This window comes from Erythranthe guttata, chromosome 12 (genome assembly GCF_056151865.1).
Source record: "Erythranthe guttata isolate IM_541 chromosome 12, IM_541, whole genome shotgun sequence".
Lineage (NCBI taxonomy): Eukaryota > Viridiplantae > Streptophyta > Magnoliopsida > Lamiales > Phrymaceae > Erythranthe > Erythranthe guttata.
Window position 1 is genome coordinate 13486175 of NC_142544.1, and position 15498 is coordinate 13501672.

At 35.3% G+C, this 15498-nt stretch overlaps 3 protein-coding genes across 5 annotated transcripts; 1 reads left to right on the forward strand and 2 right to left on the reverse strand.

Annotated features, from left to right (window-relative positions):
* Positions 1-1674: 1674 nt before the first annotated feature.
* Positions 1675-4175, reverse strand: LOC105962765 (hypothetical protein). 3 transcript variants are annotated; one of them, XM_012987088.2, is made up of 5 exons: positions 4036-4175; positions 3386-3657; positions 2296-2956; positions 2085-2164; positions 1675-2020 (listed from the first exon to the last, which is right to left on the reverse strand). In XM_012987088.2, the coding sequence occupies exons 1-4, from the start codon at positions 4054-4056 to the stop codon at positions 2135-2137; spliced, it is 984 nt and encodes a 327-aa protein (XP_012842542.2). In that variant the 5' UTR covers positions 4057-4175; the 3' UTR covers positions 1675-2020; positions 2085-2134. The 3 variants fall into 3 exon arrangements, with proteins under 3 accessions (XP_012842542.2, XP_088683114.1, XP_088683115.1); XM_088826988.1 differs by having other exon boundaries at positions 2085-2956; XM_088826989.1 differs by having other exon boundaries at positions 2085-2933; positions 3369-3657.
* Positions 4176-7756: 3581 nt separating this feature from the next.
* LOC105975387 (molybdate transporter 1) lies at positions 7757-9466 on the forward strand. Its single transcript, XM_013000584.2, has one exon. The coding sequence runs from the start codon at positions 7799-7801 to the stop codon at positions 9206-9208; it is 1410 nt and encodes a 469-aa protein (XP_012856038.2). The 5' UTR covers positions 7757-7798; the 3' UTR covers positions 9209-9466.
* Positions 9467-10504: 1038 nt separating this feature from the next.
* On the reverse strand, positions 10505-13694 carry LOC105962750 (uncharacterized). Its single transcript, XM_012987074.2, is given in 14 exon segments — positions 10505-10821; positions 10824-10838; positions 10943-11024; positions 11139-11222; positions 11308-11391; positions 11484-11594; positions 11596-11745; positions 11813-12238; positions 12331-12430; positions 12538-12599; positions 12677-12764; positions 12884-12945; positions 13135-13275; positions 13658-13694. Coding segments are annotated over 13 exon segments (1533 nt in total). The 5' UTR covers positions 13234-13275; positions 13658-13694; the 3' UTR covers positions 10505-10651.
* Between the last annotated feature and the right edge of the window lie 1804 nt (positions 13695-15498).

The window sequence follows — 15498 nt, forward strand, 5'->3', positions numbered from 1 at the left end:
TGAAACTCATGACATTTTAACATTTAAACTGACTCTGATATCATATTTAATTGGGTAAATTCCACTTTACCCCCTCGTACTCTGCCCAAGAACCACTTTACCCCCTCGTATTCTTAATTTCGTCGATTTACCCCCTTGTACTTGTACAATTTCCCAATACCACCCTCTTCGTCAACTTTTTTTCGATTTTGACTCTGACGCCATTTGGTCAGGAGTCAAAATATTGACGTAAATATTGAATTTTTTTGATTTTGACTCTCGAGATTAGAAAAGAGAAAGTTTCACACATTCATATATTTTTTTCTTTGCACTGGGTGGAATCCATCAATTTTTGGGTCTTGATTTTTATCAAGTTAGGGGTTCAATTTGGGGATATCTTGGAAGGGAAAGTGGTGGGAGAAGAAGAAATGACAATATTGACGGAGGAGAAACGACGCGTTATAGGCAGTGGCAATTTTGTAATTTACAGAGTTGACCAAACGGCGTCGTCAGAGTCAAAATTGACAAAAGTTGAAGGAAAGGGCTGTATTGGGAAATTGTACAAGTACAAGGGGATAAATCGATGAAATTGAGAGTACGAGGGGGTAAAGTGTTTCTCAGGCAGAGTACGAAGGGGTAAAGTGGAATTTATCCTATTTAATTTTCAGAATATTTCTAATATCATAATTAATTAACCATTATTTCCTAATTTTGTCTCTTTTGACTTTGAGCCATCTGATCCAAAAATTGAACCGACATTGAGACGAGAACGAAGAAACAAAGCAACCATATATGAGATAGTAAATGACAATCTTACGTACCAAGAAACGACTTGGAGTAGTAACTAACAATTGGGCATAATTCCAATAAATAAATAAATAAATAAAAAAAAAAAAAAAAAAAAAAAGAGATATGTAGTTTTTGTACATTCATTCAATGGGTGAAGTTTGGGAATTCGTGATTCCCATGATGAACAAATTTCAACCGAGTACATATGTCCGTAGTTGAAAAACATTTCGAGCTGAAAGCAATCATACATTGGTATTCAGGACTCATATGCTCATTTGAAGACCCAAAAGGCGTCAAATCCCTCCATCTAAACAAGTACGAATGATTTGTTTTTATGAATTTCAAATTCTTTATCAAATTCTTCCATCCAAATAAAGGCTCAATGGATTCCTTAGTATGGATTTGAAAAATTGCTCCCTCAATTCTATCATCCAAATGCACCCTGAATGGATTTATTCTTATGGATTTGAAATTAGTCCCTCGAATTCTTCCATCCAAATGCATCATTAGGATGTATTTGAATTCAGTGATTTAGAACGAATAAATTTGAAATTAAAATGGCTCTAAATGAAAATGATTTGGAAAACAAACTCCAAATAGGATGAATTTCAAATCCAGTACTCCATTCACTATGAAACTTAAAAATTACTTGTAATATCACTCAATCTAAACAAGATCAATAAATTTGTTATCATAAATTAAACTTCCTCATTCAAATCCACACTTAAATATTTTATTGATAGACGAAGCTAATTTATGTAAAATTAATAGTTAAGGGAATTAAGTATATGGCCCTTTAGCAATAAATCCATTGGATGAGTAATAAATAGTGATATGTCCAACTCTTAGGGTGCATTTGGATGGAGGGATTTGGGGAGAAAATTAACGAAAGAGAGGGAGGGGGAGTACGCTTCAATTCGTCTAACTAAATACATAAATATGACTATAGTCATATTCGAATATGACTATAGTCATGTTGCTGCAACTGTACAGATTTGAAACTCTATTTTCAGATCTGGAGAGAGAGAGAGAGAGAGAGAGAGAGAGAGAGAGAGAGAGAGAGAGAGAGAGAGAGAGAGAGAGAGAGAGAGAGAGAGAGAGAGAGAGAGAGAGAGAGAGAGAGATTGAAATCGAAAAATACATAAATAAAGGTAGAAAATTAACGAAAGAGAGGGAGGGGGAGTCAACAGCGATGGCGGCGGTGGTGAACGAAAGATAGAGTGAGAGAGGCGGACGGTGGTGGTGGGCAGATCTGAAAAAAAAAAAAAAAACTGAGAAATCGAGAAAGATAACAAAAAAAAGATAAGAAGCCTTACGTGAAAACGAAGGAGGCGGCGGCGGCACAAGCGACGACGGTGGTTTTCTACTAGAAACCAAACACTATAACCAACTCCACCTATCAATAAGGCCATACAACCCCAGAAAAACAAAGATACAAATGCTACAGCCACTTCTCAGAATTGCATGCTGATTAATAATGATTTCAGAAAAATATAAAAAAATATCATAGAGAAAGGGAAAAAAAACCTTAAATTTCTTAGATCCCGAAACCAGATGAGAAACTATAAATCCACCATGCCCATAACGAAGCATCTGCTGCAGCTGCCAATCCGTCTGGACACCCAACACAAAACCCTCACAACCACAACTCTCCTGAAAGTAAAAAACGTGCTTATGATGCCTCTGCACCCACATTTTCACACTGCACCGATCATCCAAATGCAATTCATGAGGCGAGTTCTTTATCAGCCTCTCCATATTACGTACATCATTACGCGTCAGAAAATCATCCCTGCTGTGGGGCCCGCCGTGCCTCTGCACTTCCTCCATGTGGTGCTGGACAATAGCGTCCAATGATATTCCAACGTGGAGCAGTGACATCACCTTCTGACGAAGCTCCTCAGATATTCGAGGAGCGTACATTGCTCTTGTACCCACGGATTCATGGTCGAGGATGCCATGGCATGGGGCCCCACTCTTATCCACGTGGCTTCTCTGGTTGTAGATGATGAGAGCGAGTTGTGGGCGAGTGTACAAACGTTTGACTGTGAAATGACAAATACACCCCCGCATCATGTGCCTTCTTCCGGGCCTACTTCCCTTGCCCGAAGAGAGTTTGGTGCTCGTTTTTTCTCCAATTTGGGGTTCGATGTCTCTGTAGTCTTCTGGACCATAAGAGCACCAATACCTAAATATCAAGAATTTGATTTTTTTTCTTGTGATATATTCTTCTTCAATAACTTTTTCGATGAATTTAACAAACCCACAATAACTAAAAAGGGCGCAGATTATAACGGGAAAATTCTAGTTCAAAGGGTCGTCTTCAAGAAAGCACGATCGAACATTATATACATACGAACTTACGAGGGGTGTGACATACAGTGTATACTCGAGATATCCATCAACTCGGTTTGTTTAGATTTCCTTCAATAAAATTTTCGATGTTTCTTGTTATACATTCCTTCAATACCTTTTTCGACGAACTTAACTAACTAGTAATCTAAAAGGCCATAAATTCCAATGTGAAGTTATAGTTAAAAAGGGTCGTCTTCCAGAAAGCACGATCGAGCATTATACATATGCAATAAATACGGACTTACGAGGGAGTGTGACATACAGTGTATACTCGAGATATCCATCGACTCTTGGTTTGTTCAGACTTCCTTCGGGTCTTTTCCTTCTCGATTCTACACGGAAATTAGCTGGGCAATCTGCATTACCGGATTCTCCTTTCACGAAATCTTCGACTCTGGAAAACGCAATTAGGGCAATGTCATCACCCCCTTGACGACCACCTTCAACTTTGACCCAATTTATATGAGCTGCAGAAAATTCAGTGTATGGAGGATCTTGAACTGGTAGGTTTAATATATCTTCCATTCTAGCCATCTAACACAACAGGAAAGACAAAAAAAAAAAAAAAAAAAAAAAAAAAAAAAAAAGAACGAAAAGCGCAAGTTAGCAAATTGTTGATGATAACAATTTATTTTTGAAGTATGTGAAAGGCAGCACATTAATGAAAGCCAAAAAGAGTTCATTTTGCTGCTAAATTATTGATTGGACACTGAAATAAATAACACAATCGATACACACACACACACACACACACACACACAAATATATATATATATATATATATATATATATATATATATATATATATATATATATATATATATATATATATATATATATATATATATATATAGCAGATAAGAGGAGCAAATTTGAATTAAAAAAAAAACAGAGAGGAGCGAAAATTTGTACCTTTGATTCATGACCCTTCATTTCTTCCCCACCCGCCACACTAGAAATTATCGGCGATGAAAGTGCAGAATTCTAAAGCTTTATTTCTATTTTGGAGTGAAAAAAGAAAAAGAAAAATAAAAATTCAATTAAAAATTCGAGGGTTTGTGAATTAAAAAAAAAAAGTAATGGAAAATGATGAAATTACAGGAACACCAAATCAAAAATTGGGCCTATAATTTTAGATGATGGGCCCTTTCTTCATGTAATGGAATGGATCTCTCATGTAATTGTTTTAGATGGGCCACCAAATATAGGCAAATATAGTATGTAGATTATATAGTCCATGATTAATATTTCATAAAATCTTACTTTTTTATTTATTTATTTATTTATTATTTTATTATAAGATATAATCTCGCAAAATACTCCCTCCGTTCCTAAATAAGTGTTCTCTTTTCACTTTTCACAAAGATTAAGAAACTCAATAAATATATCTAGATTTTAGAAAAATCATATAGAAATGACTAAAACAACCTTTATTATTTAATGATTTATAAGAGAAAAATAATGATTAGAGTTTCATTAATAAGGTTAAAACAGGAAACATGCATTTAATACAGTATTGGAAATCTAAAGTGACAGATAATTTGGAACAAAAATATTTTTAAAAAGAGACAGCTATTGTGGAACAGAGGGAGTAATGCATAAAAGGCGTATTCCTTTCTTTTCTTTGATGAATATAGGCATATTCCTTTTGACTTGAGAAGAAGAAAAAAAACATATATTATTGTAAATTTATATGATTAATTAAAGTCATGCCATAAACCGGTGTATTTGCAAGACTCAAATGTGCACAATTAGTCAATCTGAAATGCTAATTGTAGCGGGACTTTTAGTAAAATTGGCTTATTTGCAGTGGTAGTCTCATTTGTCAATTTTCTAACTTATTAAGAAAATCGAAACTCTCTCAACTAAAAGAATTCGAAAACTTAGAATTTGAAGCTCGTTCGACAAATTAAAAAACGAATAACAACTTCTTCGATGCCGATCCAGTTAACTTTTATGAGGTAAAAAGAAAGAAAAAAATAAAAAATTAAGGGTTAATCGTGTTGTACAGCATGAGAAGTATAAAACAAAGTAAAAATTTAAGTTACCTGTGTTGTACAGCACGGGAATCTGGTACTAGTTTTCATCTTTTTTTTTCTCTTTTTTGTTTTACTGTATTTTTTAGTATTATTAATATATTAATTATTAATTTTTATAATTTGATAGGGGTGATGATAGTGAATCCGATGAAGAATTCGACGATGATAATGTTCCTTAAATTATCTAAAAATTTGATATTAAAGGGAAAAAAAAAAAAAAAAAAAGAAAAACCAAAATCTTTTGAAGCTCCCATTCTCTGCAGAAGAGTTTCAAAAAAAATGAACTCCCCGTTCTGTAGAGAACGAAACCCAAAAAGAAAAAAAAAGAAAAAAAATCTTTTTTGAAGCCCCCTGATCTGCAGAGAACGAAAACTAGAAGATCTTCAAGTTTTCGTTCTCTGCAGAACGGGAGCTTCAAAAAAATTTGAACTCCCCGTTCTGTAGCAGAAGAAATCCCAAAAAATTTCAAAAAATGAACTCCCCGTTCTCTAGGGCACGAAAACTTGAAGATTCTTCAAGCAATCTTGCTCTAAAGAAAAATTGAAAATTTACCTAGATCTAATCCTAAACATGTGTTTGTACTTTGTACCATAATCAAACCTCGTTTGCTACGTCTTCAAAGTCGAAATATTTTCCGAAATTCGAATGTCTTGAGAGAGTTTGAGAACAGGAGAGAGAATTTCTAAAAAAAACAAAATTAAATAAAAAAGATTCCGTTGCATTCAGTAAAAGTCCTGCTGCAAATAGCAACACCCTAGTTGCTTGCTTTCATTTAAAATTGAAGTCAAAATAAACCCCTTTACCACCTTCACCAATTCTCACCCTCAAAAGGAATTATAAAAAAAAAGTCTCTCACAAAGTTGACTTTTGAGGCGTGTATGATTAACTAGAACAATGTGATGTGATGTGATGTGTGTGTGAGAGAGAGAGAGAGAGGGGCACATTAAATTTCAATTACATTCCCAAAAAAAACAATAAGAGCATCTAATCATGTGGTTTTAAAACTATATTTGCACATAACAAAATTAAGTGGGGACATAAAAGAATATTAGAATAATTTGAGAGGCTGGAAATAAAAGATACCTTGGGCCAAATTGAGCGGCAAATGTTTCTCTCTTCTCGTAACGGCTCCTCACCAATGGTAGGGACACCTTTTCTCTCAATGGTCGTCCTTATGTTTTCAAGAAATTTCAATTTAGTCCCTGGTTCACCCCATTTTTTTTTAATTGGGTAAAAAACATAAAACTATAACTAATTAATAAGGAACTAAACGTTTAAACCAACATTTCATAATTAACTTCTCAAGAAAAAGAAAAAAAAAAGGGTAAGGTCAAATTACGAAATAATCCTTCATATTTGGGTAATTACAATCACCTCTTTCAACTATGAATCTTCTTAAACGTTCACTCTTGCTATGGTTCGCCGGCACAGAACAGTCGGCTGTCGCGGACAGTGCCATTCAAGTTCAATTGCAACGTCGCGGTTCCGTCGCGGGCGGAACAGATTTTTTTAATTAAAATGCTAAAAAATATAATTTATTTCAAATATATTTTTAATACCAACATTACAATACAATAATAGTAACATATTATGTGATGAATTAATTTCAAATTAAAATGATTATATTTAAGTAACAGAATATTGAAAGAAAAAAAAAAAGTTAAATAAAATTTTAATATTATATATATTCGAATTTTCTATATTTATTTATTATGAATCATAGTCTTCAATTTTATTTATTATTTTCTGTACAAAAAAATATATGTATTATTGCTATTTTCCTTTCGGTTAAATACATACTTATTGTTACTTTCTCCTATTAATAGGAAATTAGAGGGATTAGTGGGGTCTCATTATCAAAAAAAATTAGCTCTTAGCTCCATAAAAAAAAATAAAAAAAAATAAAACTCTTCTTTTAATTTAAACTCTTTTTTTAATTTAAAAAATAATTTACACTTTTCTTTTACAAATTATCTCGTTCCCAATTTTCTTTTTTCTTCTTTTTATTTTTTTCAATTTTTTTTCCGTCAAGGGTCTCGTTCCCAAGTTTTTTTTTTTCCGTCAAGTGTCGGACCGTTCCGGAGCTGTTCCCCGGCTACGTCTCGGCCGTCACGGTGGACCGCCGCGTCAAGGGGAGAGAACAGTTTTGTTAGGGATTCCGGAACGGCGGGCACCGTTCCTGTTTCGGCGAACCCTGACCCTTGCGGTATCATATTTACATGAATCTTCTAGATTATGTGGAATATTCTTGCACTCGTTTGACCCCATTCGAGCTCCACATTTTAAAACGAGGTGATTATAAGGTGTGTCTCTTAACTTGTAAATATCAGATTGTGGTGCATCCATAAACTGCATTTTTGCACAAAACGAGTACAAACTAGAGAACATTCCACGGAAACTAGAAGATTCTGTTGAATTTGACATCATAAAAATGAACGCGTAAGAAGATTAATAATTGAGGGGGAGTAATTGTAATTACCCAAACATGATGGGATTTTTCGTAATTTGGTATTACACTAGGGGTGGCCAAAATTAAAAAAAAAAAATATATATATATATATATATATATATATATATATTACGCTATAAATATGATGCAGCATGTATAACATTTCTTTCATTCGCTATTCACTAAAATGGAACCACCGCAAATCCATAACCCGGGCGGCGAAACGCCCCGAAACCCGCCGGAAACGGGTAATCGGAGCTCCATTCCGACTCCATCACACGTGGTACAGACGGTGAAGCAAAACCTAGTCTTCAGGTCAAAATGGGCGGAGCTGAACGGCGCCATGGGAGACTTGGGCACATACATACCCATAGTTCTCGCCCTAACTCTAGCCAAAAACCTCGATCTCGGCACGACTTTGATCTTCAACGGCGTCTATAATTTCGTCACCGGCGCAATCTACGGCGTCCCCATGCCCGTCCAGCCGATGAAATCAATCGCCGCCGTCGCCATTTCGAACCCCACCTTCGGAATCCCCGAGGTCATGGCCGCCGGAATTTGCACCGGCGCAATCCTCTTCTTCCTCGGCGCCACCGGATTGATGAAGCTCGTGTACAAATTCATTCCGATCTCCGTCGTCCGCGGAATCCAGCTGGCGCAGGGTTTGTCGTTCGCCATGACTGCCGTTAAGTACATCAGAAATGTGCAGAATTTTTCGAAGTCGAAAACTGCCGGCGAACGCCCTTGGATTGGGCTTGATGGACTGCTTTTAGCCCTAATTTGTGCGTGTTTCATCGTAATCGTAAACGGCTCCGGCGAAGAAACCGACGAAGATCAGATAATCAATGATCGGAGGGCTGATACAAATAGTACGAGTAGGTGGAGAAAGTTGAGGAAAATCATTTCTTCTCTTCCGTCAGCATTTATAATCTTCTTGCTTGGAATTGTTTTAGCTTTCGTAAGAGGGCCTAATGTTGTGAAAGGGTTCGAATTCGGGCCGTCGTCTATGAAAATAATCAAGATTTCTAACCAAGCATGGAAAGACGGTTTCGTAAAGGGAACAATCCCTCAACTCCCGTTATCAATACTAAACTCGGTAATCGCGGTCTGCAAATTATCGACCGATCTTTTTCCGGATAAAGAAGTTTCTGCCACGTCGGTTTCGATCACCGTTGGACTAATGAATCTAATCGGGTGCTGGTTTGGTGCGATGCCCACTTGCCACGGGGCGGGCGGGTTGGCCGGACAGTACAAATTTGGGGGGAGGACAGGTGGCAGCGTGGCGTTGCTCGGTGTGGCAAAGTTGGTTTTGGGGTTGGTTTTGGGGAGTTCGTTGGTGAAGATTTTGGATGAGTTTCCGGTTGGTGTTTTAGGGGTTTTGTTGCTGTTTGCTGGGATTGAATTGGCTATGTGCTCGAGGGATGTGAATTCGAAGGAGGAGGCTTTTGTGATGCTTATTTGTACGGCGGTTTCGTTGGTTGGATCGAGCGCTGCTCTTGGATTTCTGTGTGGGATGGTTGTGCATTTGCTTTTGAGGTTGAGGAAAATGGGGGAAGGACAACGATCTTGTTCCACATTTTGGTTTCATCGGAATTAATTCATAAGGAGTTTTTTTTTTTTAAATCTTTAAATAAATTTCCATGCTTCTTCGATTTGTTTGTTATTGTGTTGTTTGTCGATATTCTCGAGTGTTTGTTGTTATGTCATTTTACATTGGTGTTCATGAATTGTTTGTAAGAAGAAAAAAAAAACAAGAAAATGTGTCCTGTTCTTTCTTGTTTTTTTTTTTTTCTCGAAAAGTCGATGAACTTGGAGAAACTCTTTCATTTGTTATGGTAAAGAAAATCAGAACAAACATTTGATGTTACATAAAGCACATGACACAGTTAGAATCATATTATTTCTACATTCTTGCTATATATATATATATATATATATATATATATATATATATATATATATATATATATATATATATAGTTGCTCAAGATTCACTCATGATGCTATCAGTTTCTTGCAGAGATTAGTGCAAAAACCGAAGCATCTCTCCAGTTTCGCTCCATCTGTCGTCAAATACCGATAACCGCATCAGAAAAAAGTAAAAATACATGAGAGAGAGAGAGAGAGAGAGAGAGAGAGAGAGAGAGAGAGAGAGAGAGAGAGAGAGAGAGAGAGAGAGAGAGAGAGAGAGAGAGAGAGAGAGAGAGAGAGAGAGAGAGAGAGAGAGAGAGAGAGAGAGAGAGAGAGAGAGAGAGAGAGAGAGAGAGAGAGTTCACACGTTACCAAAGCTAAAAAGACTGCATAGAGTCAAAGAGCATCCAATCTGCCAATAGGACATAAAATCGGCAGGCGAATTCGGAACGCAGCTATTGATACACTGAAAATAACAAGCCAATCTCTCGGGGGGGCCGGTTTTTTCGCTCCTCAGAAAACACTCATTATAGCATCCTCCCCAACACGTAAATATCTGTGCATTCACACCATTCATTGCCAAAATCGACAAAAACACCAAACCGCAACAACGTTTTTCTCCATCGCCACCCCCAGTTTTTTGCTATCTCCAGATACAGGTTTTCGACAATTAATCGAAATCGAGGACGCTGTCTAAGTTTATAGGTCAATAAAGAACCAACTACTTTTTCTTTAACATTAAATGAAATTTAAAAAAAAATAAAAAATAACTTTCGTTACCTTAAGAAAGCAGCATTCGGATTATTCGGCTTCTTTACTGCATGATCATCATAATAATATCTTGATTATCATATCATGGGATTGATTATTTTGTGTACAAGATTTGAGAATTAATTAACATTTAATTGAGGTTTCTGTTTTTTTATTATTCATGAAGTTTAATTAAATGACACCTTCCAGTTGGCAAAAAAAAAAAAAAGAGTCAAAGGGTAAATTTTTACAAAAGTCAAACCATAAAAAAAAATATTATTACAATGATCGAAAGATAGGCATCGTCGAACGTATGTACTTTCCCATATATATATTACGTGTATTTTTATTTTAAGATACAATGTTGAATTGTTAGCCATTATCCGAATGGATTTCCTGCTCGAGATACCGAAGAATTATGTGAAGCAGGCAAAGAGTACTCTGTTCCGGCGATGGCTTGGTGGTTGAGGGGCGAAAACGTCTTTTCACTTCCGCCGAAGTCGGAAATTCCTTGAGGCCTGGTAAGTGGCATGTTACTAGGTAGCTGCCTATGTAAGCTCCAGGAACTAATAATATATATAATCAGACAAACGTAGAAAACGTCGGCATTAAAAAATCGGAAAAAAATAAAAAATATTTTAATTTCTATCGAAAATAATAACATCTTCACCTAAATGCATATTCATGTTCATCCCATACATTGAAGGCGGTATGTTTGGCAAAGATCCTTGTACCGGTGGCATTGAATGAAACTAATCGAAAAAATTCATTAGTAACATCGAAAATAATACCAATTTTTTTATTTTTTTTAATTAATATGATGATTAGATTATAAATTAGATTTAATTTCATGCATGCATGCTCACCGTTGATGCTTGAATTTGGAACCTATCATCGCTGATATCGAATGGATTATGTGGTTTTACGGGATTTGGAAAAGCGGCCACGGGCTGTCAAAAATACGGCCGTTATTCGATTAGCATCATCGCAAAATATTTCGAATTTTTTTTTTCAAGATTTGGCATATATATATACCATTGAAGGAGGATGGAATTGATAACCGTATCCGCTTCCATAATTAGGTGGGTGCATCGGCCAATCAGCAACCGAGAAAAGATCCTGCGTAACATAATCAACAAACTCGTAAAAAGATAACTATTAGATAATTTTTTGATCGAATTCGAAAATGATTAAAAAAATAAAAAATAAACCTGTGGAATTTCCTTTCTTGCACTACTAGGATCAGAAGCTTGTGACGGTTGCTCGATTTGAAAACTTTGAACCGGCATTATATCACTTGCTGCGCGTGATCTATTCGATTCGAAAAGAAGATTTTTCCTTATCGTTTTTCGAAGCTGTATTGGAACTAGTCTCCGTTTTCGGATCGAAATCGATCAAACTATTCAAATTTACCTTCTTTTCTGTTTTCCGTTTCTCGTCCGTAAAACCTTCTTTATTGATAGCTTCTGCCACCTTCAGCCACACAAAAAAAAAAATTATCGAAACTTTTAAAATAAAATAAATAAAAATAAAAACTCACCTGAACTTTAGCAGAATCTGAGGTTTCCTTCGCGACATTCGATTTGGGGGGCCCACAAATTGTAAGAACCGGAACTTTCTGGAGGGTACTTGATGTCATTGATGCACTTCTTTGAGGTTGATCTCGATTATTATACGACGAGTGCCTAACAATTTCGTAGCGCTTTACGCTTCCATCGTCTCTAAATCTGTCGTCCACTATCTCAAAATTACGAGGGGTACGATTATTTCTGCTGTTGCTGCTGCTGCTGCTGCTATATCGAGGGCTTCTTTCTTCCAACATATCTTTGAAAGTTCTTGCATTGGTTCTTATCGATGGACTATATTTCTCGAACGAACTATTTCTTTCGAAAGTTGGCCTCTCCGTTGTAAAATCTTCCCTCCGTTTTTCGAACGGTCTTATTTCGCAATAGTTCTTTCTTGTTTCCTGTACTTCGAAAAAAAATGATAAACATTAAATATAAACATGCATGCATACATGGATGTATGTATGTATGTATTTGTGAGAAATAAATTTACCAATTTAATCATGGATAGCTTGTTGGAACTGTTGTTTTCACCGGCGTATCTTCGGTCTAGATAGACGTGTTTGATAAATTCTCGAAGCTTTTGAAGATTACTGAAACGCAGAATATATATTTTATTTTTTGTAATAAAAAAGAGAAACGTTGGTATTATCGATCATACTATTTATTATTAAGGGATGTCGAAGAATTTTTTTTTTACCTGCCATCGGGATAGTAATTCCGTTGCGAATCCCAAGTTTTGAAATAAATTTGCTTTGCTCTCTGTGAAAATCATCATTTATTAAAATTTAAAAAAAGAAATTTTCATTCGTATATTATTCGTGGATGTTCGTTCGAACCTCATTTCCACCGGCTTGAAGGGATGTAATTTCTTCTTCGTTGAACTTTGCCATCGATAGCGACTTCACTCGATGAGTAAATTCCCGACTGTAAATTTTCAAGAAAATTAATTAATATTATTTGTTGTTCTTAACTAATATTCATGTACCAAATACAAGTATATATTATTATTATTTATTTAATTTTAATGACAATATATAACTTACTGAACTCCACTGCAATTTGTACAGACAAATGTCCAGAAAGTTGTGCAGACATATTGAGGCCCCTGGTTCCAAAAATAAAATAAAATAAATGAAAATGAAAATCAGCAGAAATATATTAAATACAATAATTTCATGGAAAAAGAAGTATAAATTAAATATATCTCAATATAATTCATTAATTATATATCGTTTCCGAAATATTCAAGAAAACGAAAATGGCTAGAAAGAAGAGTGCGAATAAATCATCATACCAGACTATTGCAGTTGATGCATCGCCTATTATCCGTCTGCTTCAAAAGATCACGAATAATCATTTCGATTTTCTCCTCTTCCTTCACACGCCGAGGCATTTTCTTTTTTTCTTTATTGGCCCAATTTATTTTGAATTATGCCTATAAAACAAACAAACTATAAAAGTTAATAAGATAACTAATTTCAAGCATTCATGTTTTCAATGCCATAACATTCTAAAACTATAATTAATTATCGATAAAAAAAAAATTAATTAAATATTTTAAACATCGAACAATGTTTGGTGCTCAAAGAAAAATTCAGCAAATTGATAATTAACATAATTTTTTTATTAAAAAAAAATCTCGATTATATATAGATACAGAGAATGATGCTCATTCGACATATATACGTTGTAAGAGGCGAACAAATTGGCGATGTGGGACGAATTCAAAATTTCTCGTTCCAATCCAAGTTATAACATTCTCTAATGTTGTTAATCGAAAAAAAATCCCTGAAACGAAAGAGTCACGAAAAGCTCACCTTATACGTTTGCAGATTAATGGAAATCTTTTTTTTTTCCCAGCTCAAAACAACTTATTTGTGTTTGATTAATGGAAAAAAAAGATTTAAGATGGTATATGGGCACCAAAGATTTAAGTTTTTTGTTCAATTTATTTTAACTAAGCTCTATGTATATTGTTATTCTAAGCTCTCTACGTGTTGTGGAATGCATCTATTCATGTGAAAGTACTTAATCTAAGCTCTTGTTTATTAATGCAATAAGCTCTGTGTAATGCATCTATTCATGTGATAATACTCAGTCTAAGCTCTTGTCTATTAATGCAACTAAGCTCCGCAAGTAAGTTTTTTAAGTTGTCCGTATCAACTTTTATCATGTGCTGCATAATGCATCTATTCATGTGGTCGGTGTTAGAATTTATTTAGTGCAGATATAAATTATTTGTGTCAGATTCAGTTTTTCGTTACTGTTGCGTGAAGTGTTGCAACAGTTCGTGAACCAGTTCGTAAAAACAGAAATAAACGAGACACAAATTTTAATGTGGTTCGGATACAATTGTACCCTACATCCACGGGGACCTGCAAATAAAATTTACTAATTTTTAGTTTTACGAATACAATAATAGGACTTAATCAAAATACAAAGACTCCCTCTTTGTTGACGCCGTTCTCGTATACTACGCTGAATTATAAATCTTCAATTTGCAGCACGTCCCTTGCTCCGCACGGTTGAACTCCCTTCAGCGCTGAATCCCTCAGTCGGCGGATCGATCTCCTCCCGAGATCTGTTTAAGCCCCTATCCCGAAGAACCGATCTTCTTTTTATAAAGAAGAAGCAAACTTGTGATACTCCGTGAATCTTGGTGTCTTCACCACAAAGCCTTGAAGCCGGTATATTCTCTATGAAAATCACGTATCACGATGGAACAATAAAAAAAACGAGAGGAAAAATATTTTCTGTGAAAAACTTCTCTCGATCAAAGACGTTCCGGGAGCAGCAAAAATAAGAGCAGAAAAATATAATTTTTCTTCTCCAACAAAAGGGACAGCCTACAAAAACGTTGATGCTCCTCTTTTTATACTTCCTTTAGTTGAATAGTAGAGCCCTACAAAATATAAGAGCCCATTAAGGTTAGTTGTAATCTCACGTAAGGAAAAGAAGTTGTGTAACAAAGGAAAGTCTTTCTCAAGAAAATTCCTTGTTAACAAAACACCTAGGCAATTAAATAAATTTATGACAAAATAAGAGTTTAAAGAACTAAGGAAACTTCCCTAGCTTTATACACGTTTTTCACACACGTGCTGAAAATCCACAATTAGAATCCTCTCGGATTCTAACAATCTCCCCCTTTGTCATCTATTTATTATAATCAAGTCATCCCCCTTCGTCAAATACATGGCTTGGTAGACTTGGAGAGCGGTGGAGGTAAATCATCCACGTGATAAAAGACTCAGCAAATAACGTCAGCATTAGCTCCTCCTTTTATATTCTTGCGAAAACCTAAACCAATTAATGACAATAAACACAATATTAGAACAAGTGAAATTCATTCTATTTTGGATACACACGTTCAGGTGTTAATATGGAGAGATAAATTATTTCTTCTCAAATTATCTAATGAGATAACTAAGGAAAATATGTCCCTCGTATAAATACACATCTCCATAGAATTCCACTTCGTGTTGTGGACTTAGAATCCCACCGAGATTCTAACACTCTCCCTCTTTGGCATTGATTGGTCAGAATATTTACTCCCCCTAAATATATGATACCTGCATAAACAAGGGTCAGCAAATTCAAAATAACATCTGCAAATATAAACAGTTGCAACAGTTTATCAAACAGTTCAGCAGATAGTGTA

Coding starts and splice junctions, on each gene's coding strand:
- LOC105962765 (XM_088826988.1), bottom strand. CDS start 4,056: ATGAAGGGTCATGAATCAAAG. Junction 3,658..4,035: donor TGAAGGGTCATGAATCAAAG/GTACAAATTTTC, acceptor CTGTTGTGTTAG/ATGGCTAGAATGGAAGATAT. Junction 2,957..3,385: donor GGATATCTCGAGTATACACT/GTATGTCACACT, acceptor CTTGATATTTAG/GTATTGGTGCTCTTATGGTC.
- LOC105975387 (XM_013000584.2), top strand. CDS start 7,799: ATGGAACCACCGCAAATCCATAACCCGGGCGGCGAAACGCCCCGAAAC.